We start from the raw sequence: 10,684 nt of genomic DNA on the forward strand, positions 1-10,684 counted from the left end.
CCTACACATGGACACCTGATTTTACACACTGAATTGTAGATGATGAGTAAGGTAGGAAATTCAAAATTCATTTTAAGTATTGCGTAACCCTGAAATGTTGAAATTTTCATATACAGTACATTTTGTCATGTAACCCTGATGCAATCTTGCCGTATTCTACTGACACTCAGCCTGACCTTTTTAACGCCCTCCGATGTGAGTTTGTCACGATTTTCCATGACACTTGTGCGAATGATAGGTAATGTACTCTTGTCATTCTGGATTTCATACATTCTAACGCCCACTCACAGCATTTCATTCGTTTTACAACCTCACCCCATTTCTCAAACGACTGAGGAATCAGCTCCCAAAAATTTGGCTTAAAGAGTACAAATCTTTTGCTTTTTAAGGGAGCCGCATTTTTAGTGTCATCCATTGAGCAAAAACACAACTCCATTCACAAGTACAGGATCTGTGTCCACTCACTGAAACAGTGCGGTTCTGTAAAAACAGACGAGCGCACTTAAGGAATGGTAAGGTGTAGGAGAGGAAATACCTGGCGCATACCTTATTCCTGGAATGTTTTTATTAGGCTTTCCACAAATGTCGCCATTTTGAAGTGTGCACACTATAAAGCACACTGCAGGCTCGATCACTCAATCAAGCCGAGCGTGCCTTCAATGGGGAACCTGTGTCGAGGCCATGTTATTTAAACAGCTGGCACAGTTTAGTGCGGCATGTTCAAATGCACACAGGTCTGAAGTTGTGGAACTGCAGCGGGGGGAAAGCACAGGCCTACTCCAGTTTTCAGCGGGACTTGCAGTGTCATCACAACCAAAGGCTTGATCGAGCAGTTGAGTTAACCTGCTGACAGTAGTCAGGTTACAAATTAGTGCAAACAACAGAAAAAGCACAATGCCTTTTATACCGGCACAGTGGATTATTAATGAATACCATTCGCACATCATACAAAGTCAGTACGTGACTTTAAAAGAGATGTGTGACCTTTCAGGAATTATGTTTATTTGCTTTTTGCAGAGTGGAAAAATGTAAAAATTGACGCCACTCCTATGTTTGTTTTATCTTTGTATTTTCAAGCCCTAAATGACCTTTTTGAATGAATGAATTAACATATAATGACATTAAAACCGGCAGCACAGTGGCACGGTGGTTAGCACTGTTGCCGCACAGCAAGAAGGTCCTGAGTTCAATTCCAACATCAGGCCGGGGTCTTTCTGTGTGGAGTTTGCATGTTCTCCCCGTGTTTGCGTGGGTTCCCTCCGGGTACTCCGGCTTCCTCCCACCGTCCAAAGACATGCAGCTTGTGGGGATAGGTTAATTGATTAATCCAAATTGCCACTAGGTGTAAATGTGAGTGCGAATGGTTGTCTGTCCCTGTGTGTTAGCCCTGCGACAGACTGGCGACCTGTCCAGGGTGTATCCCGCCTCTCGCCCTATGACAGCTGGGATAGGCTCCAGCGCCCCCCGCGACCCTGAAAAGGATAAGCGAATGGATGGATGGATGGATGGATGGACATTAAAACTGCATATCAAACCATAACTTGTCTAAAAAACACAGACTTCAACGCACAAACACAGACTACAATTAGCAGGCAGCTAGCATCTGTAGCCACCTTTGTCACCAATGAAAGTGGCTTAATCATTCATAACTTTAACCCTCAATACAATTGTAATGTGGTAGTTGTATAAAAATTGACAATCCTTACAATGGCCACAAACAGGGAAATTAACCTTAAAGACCGTATCAGGAAATAAACGCCTTTATTTCTGCTGTAAAGAAAGGATGGAAGAAGAAGAGGGCAAGGGTGGGCAGTCCACAATTAGGACTTAATTGTAATATTTGCTCTTACCAGTACCACAGTATGAGGAGATTACATTAATATGAAGGAGAAGTGAATTTATTATTCATGTGTCCCTCCACAACAGTCCCAGTTTTCATGTGGCCGCTTGAGAAAATTAATTGCCAGCCCTGTTTTATGGTGATTAACTCTCATTTGGCGCCAACACCAGTCGTGCAGTTGAGAAACTGCAGGGGTTTTTTTGCTTTAGGGAGGACAGTGGGGTACTGCTAGCATGGCTCTGGAGTTTTATCCATCACAAAGCATTTGCGGTTGTCCAGCACATTGAAAAAGTGCCAAGTTCTGATTAGAGTGCTATGAATCTCATCTAACTCTAAGCAAGAGAACTAATAAGTGTATTTTTTTCAAAGGTGGATTATGCCTTTTAGTGCTTGTGTAATACAATAAGCAGCACTTTGAATTGTTATGTGTCCACAGGGTATCTGAAAGTGTTTCAGTGCCTTTTGGAGTGGCCCACTTCAAGCCCCGGAGAACTCCCCTATTCTCATTTATCAAATAAAAAGCACCTCTCTTTGCACCTTTTGAGAGAGAACGAATTAAAAAAGCAACATTTTTACTGTCTGTGGAGCCATGTGTGTGTGGTGTGACGAGTTGGACCAGTATGATTCCTGGTGTTAACAGCTAATAAATTGGGGCCCATCCCCTCTGTGCTCTACTGGCTCAATTATATCCACATGTAGCCAGTATTCCTGCCATGTTAGCCTGAGTGTGCTGCATATTTTTAAAAGGTGGGTTTCCATAACACTTGCTGAAAGCTGCACTGGTTGTTGGGACACATGTTTGGGCTCTGTGGAAGCCAAACGCTGGCTGTTTTAATGCAGAGGTGCTGTGGAGCGCAGCAGGGGCCAGCATGTGGTCTTTGTTTCTCTGTGAGCAGAGACGACAAACAGGTTTATTAGCCAGATAGAGCCGAGAACAAAAAGAGGAGCTTATTGCACCTTTGTCTACAAGTTTTCAACATTGTAACTGACACGGCAGTTTATTAAATGAACCGACATCGCGCTAATGCGGTCGAATGCAACTAATCCTGCTCTGGATCCCATTATTCATTCAGGCTGTCTTGATCGGCTTTGGTTGGTTTAACTGGTTTTCTCTGTTTGTAGGTGTACAACTGAATGCAATTAATATTCATTAAGGTTTTTTTTTTTTAAAAAGTCTTCACTAGTGAACCACTTTAAAAAACAAAACAACAAAAGAGCATGTGGTAAAGGTCAAGAGTTGAACTGGTCTCTCAATAATCTTTCATCTTTAGTATCAACTCAGTTACTTAACAATATAACACTTAGGCAATGTCATGCAACACATTGTTAAAAGGAAGAAATGAAAATGATCTACAAAGGTACAGACAGCTCTGAATGGTGACAGTCAAGTGTCGCTGTGAAATTCAGCTGCACTTTAGTTAAGCTAATTCAACAAAGCAACCTTGTTGAAGGCCCCCAGCAGCTACAGAAAGTCTCTGGGCTGACTTTTCTAACAAATGTTTGACGGTGTCTGAAATTAGTGTAGGATCGGAGCCAGCTCTGAGAATGTCATGCCACTGGCGTGTGCCAACCTTTTCTGCTTAACATTCCCCCCCCGAAACCCCCATCCCCCCACCTTGTCCACATCCCCCTACATTTTTTTTCCAGCAGAGGGGACGGCGAGCCTCAATGCTATCATTCTTTGATTCTGTTTGAATCTGGCCGCATGTGAGCAGGAAAAGGAGCCAAACGTGCTTCCTGAGTGTTCGGAGGGGGGAAACGCTGTAATAAGCAAGGGGGTGGGTGGTTAAAAATAACCGAGGTATATAAGCACAGAGCAGGATCCAACTCACTCTCAAACTCTCGCTGCCTCTCGCCCAGTCGGGATGTCGGAGCGGGCCCGCCAAGTCCGCTCTCTCACACTTACACACTGTTTTTCCATGAAAGTTAATGCAGTAAGGCAAATCCTCAGTGCGGGTGATGAAGCACTTGCAGACGTGACATAAACACTATGCACGGCTGTGCTCATGTCACTAAGTTAAACAGCCCAAAACAATTTCGGCAGTGACAACATGAAGCTTCATCATGGAGAACATGAAGCATACATCAGCGTGATGAGCTAATAAACCTCATGCTTGGTGTTTTTAACATTCCCATTTGTATTCTGTCAGAAACTTGGCATTTTGGGAAACCCGTAAAGTTATCTGCCTTTCCACACTCAAAGAAATACTGGACGCGGACATGATGTGTACAGTATTATTCTGCTGAGGTCGAGCATGTTCTCGCAGAACAGCATTGTCTCGTTCTTCTTTTGTGCTTTCTCTCTGTGAAACTGCACTTTGTAGTTTGTTTGATCTCTCCATTTTTGGCTGCACGGGGATGGGAGGTTCTCTTTAGAAATAGCTCGTCTTTATTTTACACCAAGTCCTGAAAAGCATGTTGGACAAAAACAAAAGAGGATGCTTAAAATTCTCAACAGTATTGTCACAGTCCTACGTGGGAAAGTTTTTCTTAAGAGAAAAGAATAGATTTTACAGAACGACTGCTGCTGTTAATGCAACAACATGTCAGCAGCTTCATTACTCCTGAACAACATGACAGCCTGTTGATAAGTTGATCACCTCACAGCACAGATAAGACAGCAACAGTAATAGTTCGAACAATTGTGAAATTACATTGTTGCCCAATTGTAAAACGATTGTGTAAATTTCAGTTCAGGGAAAGAGGCTTCGCTGGAAATTGTACTAATCTATACTTAATCCTGCCATATGATGACTTTAGTGGTTCCTCTTCTGCAGTAAGAGCTGAAAGTGCAGTCTTTGACTCCAAGAGAGACGGTGCTTTTACTGACAAGTGCACTGAAACCAAGATATTTGTCCTGTTTTTCCTTTTTTACTTCTGACCTCTGTAGAGTGGAAAGCACGTGGGGGCAATTTTCCCCACAGGGATCAACTGAGTACCAGTTCTTTATGAACTTGTTACAAATCTTTGAGTGCAACCTGAGAGATGTTTTTACGTGGGCTGCTGCAGTCATAAGAGTGTCCCGCCCATCGTATGTCCAGCATGAGTATATGCCCGGTGCGCTCAAATGAAATTCTCTCCTCGGGTATGCACACTTCTCCACAGGAAGTGACAGCTCAGAACGAAATACAAACCCGTCTCCTAAATGTTGTACCAAGTATTCCCACAAGACATGCCAACTACTTTTGTTGCCTTTCACATCAATTTGCTCTGCTTCACAGACCAGTGCACGCTGAGTGAAGTTTAACGTGGGTATGGGCTGCTCGCGTATAAACGTTTCGGTCATGTTTGGCTTGGTTTTGAATCCGCCAGGTGCAGCATCGTTGAGTCAAAGATTTCCTATTAAGCGGTGTTAGTTGAAACAAAGTATCTAAAATGTGCACTGTGAGAATCAGTAAGTCTGTAAAAGGCTTCAGGTAGAGGTTATTTAATAGATACAGTACAAATTCAGGGCTATTTACAGATAATTAAACGAGCCAAATTAACCTTCTTGTCGTTTTCACCTTTTTTTTTTTTATAAATACAAACCTTGAGCAAGAGCTTGTATAAACATAAAATCAGCAGCTGTGGCTCAGTGGGTAGAAAAACCTGATGTTTCATCCCAGACTCCCCCTGTTCAAGTGTCCTGAAAGGAATCTGTTGACATTTATGAGACATATATAAAGTATGTCGAAGTCACTGCAACAGACCAGTAAATAATAAGCCACAAAAATGCCATAAAAACACAAATATTTAGCCTCTTTGTTTTTACAAGTTAAACAAGTGAGATCCAATCGTTCTCTTAGAAAGAAGGCAAATATTAATAGTGCTCCCTTTAAGTGAGACAAAAGCATGTAGTAAAATGCTAAAGTTCAAATGGCACTGGTGTAATATACTGTTGAGACAGCCTGTTGGGGGTTTTTTCATATGTGGGCTTTCGCAGAGCGACAAATCTTGCATAAGGTTTCTGAATTTAAACATAGTGGTGCAAGAAGATTTTAAGCAATGTCTCTAAAAAACCTTGAGTTCTTTGGTAATTGCCTAAATGTAATCTATCAGGCATTACAGGGCAGTAAAGGTAGCTGAGTAAGAGAGGAAGTGAGATTGCTCTCACTCTCACTAGTAGCAAAGCAAAAAAAGGCTCGCGGAGCAGAGCAAGGGTCAACAACAGCGGTCATGGGTTCAGACATCAGGCCGGCTGCTGCGCTGCCTCTAAAAACACATTTCCTCTCTGGCCTTACTGGACTTCTTCTGTGTGACGCACTTTCCACTGAACACACAGAGCTGACAGGGCTCAGGATGTGGAAACCTCACAGCTGAAAGTTTACTGGTGAAGGTGGTGGACATGACAGCTTGATGAGAGGTGGTGTATCTGTCATTAGAAGCTGACTTGGATCAGGTCATTGGCACACTGAGTACTTTTGCGCTTTTTTAACCTGCTGAGGTTGAGGATAAGGTGTGTGTCTCTCTTGGGGTTTCAGGTTAAATCCTACATAAAGTACAGTTGGAGAGTACCTAAAATATAGTGTGTACTTCAGGTTCCTATCTTGGAGTTGCATAGGTTTCTTTTGACTTATTCTGTGCTGCATTTTAGAGGGAAGCATTCCTTCTGAAATAACAAGTCTACATTAAACTTACAAAAAAACTAGCTTAACATCAGCTTCACGTGCAGATAAATGGCTGCTTACAGGTAATCTAAATCATTACTCATCCCCAATTGCCTCCACTAATCGTGCTTCAGTGTGACATTTAATAAAACACGTGCTTCTTAAAACAGTCTCTTCTTTCATTGCACTATTCTATGTTGAATTGGATCCAAGGAATAAAGTTTAGGCACCAATCTTTCTAATTCCATCACACTTTGGGAAAAAGTGGCACAAAAAAGTGCGGAGTCGTACCCTGCAGAAAGCCTGTCTTCATGACCTCTGGAGCCAGGCGACTTCCTCGGATTCCTCCAGAAAACAATCCCCCTTTCCTCAAATCTCTCGGTCGAAGTAGCAACAAACACTAACGCTGATTTGTGATGCAAATGTGAACCCAATCGAAACCAGTAGCCCCAATTATGTCATTTACATGTGAACGGGACGTTAGCTTAAATTACGTTTATATCAGGAATGGTTAAAGCGTAATAATACCCCCCTCAAAAAAAAAAAAAAAGGGGGGGGGGGAGTTTCGGACGACCCTGGCGCCTGTTTAGACAGGCCCGTTGTGAGAGAACAAAAAGCATCTACCATTAATGATAATGAGCCGGCACAGACACCTACACTGCGCGTATCTTTACTGAGCTCTTATAAGTTTAACAAAAACGTGTTTATTTAAATAGAAACCCCTTTAATGGAGGCTCTTGGACCAGTGCGTGAGGAAGTGTGAAAGAAAAAGAGGCTTAGAGAGGCATCGAGATCAGAAAATAATAAATATATAATAATTAATAATGTATGCCACATATATACATATATTTTTTATTTCGTGGCAAATCTTTCAGTTTCTTTCCAGAGCTGAACCCGCTAATCCCAATCTAATGATATTTTTATTACTGTTCATCAGAAAAGCCACATCTCCTTTGGGTCCTGGTGATTAACTCGAGTACTGACAGCCTTTATTTTTAAGTTGCTGGTGCGGCTTTGCCTCCAGCAGTTTCTGTCACTGTACTTGTTCTTTTTAGATTATTACGTAAGTATATATGGTTGCTATACAGTGTGTTTATCATTTAAAAAAACAAACTTCAAATATCTTGCGTCACAATGTGGGAGGGGCCGAGCTAGGGCCCGCCCTTTTCAAAGAGGCTTGGTGCGAGCCGCTCTGCCTGTCACACACAAGTGAGCTGTGAGTCTGCACGAGCTGCTTTATAAAGCGCTAAATTTACCAAACTTTACGTTGTTTCCTGAGCTCTCACAATTGGCCAGGCGCGCTCGGAATAGAGTTATAAGGTTCGGAGGACCTCCTACCACTTTTAAACTTGTTCATGTATTTGATGTGAAACTGTGGAGAAGCGACAGTGAAATAGGCGCACAGACCCCTGCGCGGCTGCCGCTCAACACAGCACGATTTTGACAAGAGAAACTTATATTACTTTACCCAACGATGGCCTTATCCGGAGTGATGCTACCGTCATTTTCGACTTTCTCAAACCAAAGAGAAAAACCCTGGGAAAATGTAAGTTTGAAACAATGTCACGCAATTGTGTGTATGTGTTTTGTGTGTGTTTGTTTTTTTAAATATCCGTGATTTTGATTCTGCTTGTAATAATATAAATATCATGTAAGAATAATTTATTTGCTTCGAAAAAATATATATTTTGGTTCTAAAAAAAACTTTGCAGTCGCTTGTTTCTCATCTGCTTTTTTCTCCTCATTCCTACAGAGATGGAAGGGAGAGATGGACAAACTGGTCTCTTCGAGCTGGTCCATGCTTGAAATGGTACAAAACCTGGACAATCAAAACAAAAAGGAAGACGAGGATCTGAGTAACTATTTGGATCTGGATTTTATTCTCGCCAATACAACTGGCTCAGACAGCGCGATGGACTATCTGGGCACCGCCGACCCCAACATGTACACGACTGGAAACTCTATGCCATCGTTCCCAGCAGACGACCATCGCTCCCCACCGCCCCCGTACGGCGCCAGCCTCATGACAGAACAACTCCGCTCCGAAGGAACAGACAGCTATGGCATTACGCGCAACCCCAGCATTCAGGGAAGATTTTATGCCAGCACGGCGCATTTCCCCCGCCCGGAGAACATCAAAGTAGAGCCACCAATGGACAGTTATGGTCCCGTAATGGGCATGGTGCCCCAGAGCTGCAGCAAAATCAAGCAAGAAGGCAACGTTTCGTGCATGATGTCCTTTGAGCAGCCAAGAGTGGCCATCTCTCCCCGAGCGGCCAGCAACATGACCCCGCCGCTGAGTCCCAATGACCAGGGAGTTTCGGACTGTCAGGGACAGTTATGCCAGCCCATGAACTTTCAGCAGAAATATCACACAACTGTGGCTTTCCAGCACCACCCTCAGGCTCCACAGATGCAGATGGCCTACCACGCTCCACATGCTGGTTTTGGCATGTATGATGAAGCTCTCAGCCTGCAGCCGGGCGCACAGAGGGTGATGCTTACTCCACCCTCATCTCCCCTCGAACTGCTGGAGTCCAAACCCAAAAGAGGCAGGCGCACGTGGCCACGGAAGCGCACAGCCACGCATACCTGCACGTTTGCAGGCTGCGGAAAAACCTACACAAAGAGCTCGCACCTGAAGGCACATCTCCGCACTCACACCGGTAAGTTTGAGCTGAAGTATGCTATGATCTTTTTTAAGTGCGCAGTTACGCACAGAGCAGCGCATTGATTAAAACAAAATGCCGTTTCAGCACAGCCTAATAAACTTTTTTTCAAATTTTGTTCACGCAGGTGAGAAGCCGTACCACTGCAGCTGGGAAGGCTGTGGATGGAAATTCGCCCGCTCCGACGAGCTTACCCGTCATTTCCGCAAACACACCGGACACAGACCCTTCCAGTGCCACCTGTGTGAGCGCGCCTTTTCAAGGTCTGACCACCTGGCCCTTCATATGAAGAGACACATGTGAAGTAACCCACATAAGGACTCGGGGCGATTGGGGGAGGGGTTATTATTATTACGATTTCAACTGTATTTTTTATTTAAAATATTCCTCACATGACCAAAGACGCATATTATGATATTGAATTCAAAAAATGTTTAGTGTTATTGTTTAATAACGTAGCTGGTACTACTTTGGTTGTTTAAGCTTTAGAAAAGCTTTGTTTGCTTTAGAGCAGGCAGACCAAGAAGGGGCTGGCCCTGTATATACTACTCTCCTTTGACAGAACTGGAATGCTGTGTTTGACACAAAAGTGCCTTTCTGTGTTGTGCTACTGTATAAAAAAAAAACTAAAAAAAAAAACCTCTTTGTGAAAGAAGACATGGCCAAAAAAGCAGTACATGTTCTCGCTGATAGGAATGCAATGCACATACAGTTGCCTAATATGTGCAAAGACAAAAGACAATGTTTTATTTAAACTGCCTCAATGTCTGAATGGCCTATACTGTTTTTTGTTTTTTTTAAATGCTTTTTGTCCATCTCAGTGTGAAACTCTTGGTTCCAGCCCCTCTGTACACTATCAGGGCTTGATGTCCTGTGCTTTATTTTTTACTTAAATTTATATAAAAAAAAAAAGTACCTGGATTTTATACTGTAAATCATGTATTTATTGTAAATATTAAAAAAAATGGAACTGAATTGTTTGGCTTGAGAAGTCTTTACTTCGCTTGCGTGCTTACTCATTCCTTACACTTGTTCACACATTTCTTTTTTATTGGATACATCCAGCCACTCAACATAACTCATAACTGCTTGTAAAAAGGTGCAGTAGACCTGCGGGACTGTCACATCAGTTCTTCTAAATTGTACATTGAATTTTAAAACACGAGCACTTGATTTCCACTGTGATGTTTTGCAGCTGCAAGACAGAGAAGGGCAGCCGCTTGTGGGCTTAGCCTATAAATACAAACACTCCATTTCCATAATTACAGAGAGAGCCAGGAGCCGTCTGGACAGAGGGGCACAGCAAACCCTCATCAGGGAGCCCTTAGACTCCCTTTCTGATGGGTAGAAATTATAGTAGGACATCAAAGAGCCTTAATACTACAATTACACACAGTCACTCTGCACTACAGTTTCAAAGTATCCAAGTCCGTGCACATTATGGCTGCATAGTGTCAGTGAGCAGTCGTTTTGCCCGCATCAAAGAGTGCATTGAGTGCATATATAAAAGCCAGATGGCATTTTCTAAAAAGCGTAGTCTTTTAAAAAACTTAATAAAACAGTTTTAATTGAATCAGTGTAACTCAGTT

At 42.8% G+C, this 10,684-nt stretch overlaps 1 protein-coding gene across 1 annotated transcript; it reads left to right on the forward strand.

The window, feature by feature from the left end:
* Positions 1-7,638: 7,638 nt before the first annotated feature.
* klf2b (Kruppel like factor 2b) lies at positions 7,639-10,070 on the forward strand. Its single transcript, XM_085253489.1, has 3 exons — positions 7,639-7,972; positions 8,180-9,092; positions 9,223-10,070. Exons 1-3 carry the CDS (start codon positions 7,901-7,903, stop codon positions 9,396-9,398), a joined length of 1,161 nt encoding a protein of 386 aa, XP_085109615.1. The 5' UTR covers positions 7,639-7,900; the 3' UTR covers positions 9,399-10,070.
* Positions 10,071-10,684: the final 614 nt, after the last annotated feature.

The sequence above is a fragment of the Mchenga conophoros genome, linkage group LG18 (genome assembly GCF_057382185.1).
Source record: "Mchenga conophoros isolate Kocher_MC1m ecotype Shallow Benthic linkage group LG18, M_conophoros_male_GT1.1, whole genome shotgun sequence".
In the NCBI taxonomy this organism is placed as follows: Eukaryota; Metazoa; Chordata; class Actinopteri; order Cichliformes; family Cichlidae; genus Mchenga; species Mchenga conophoros.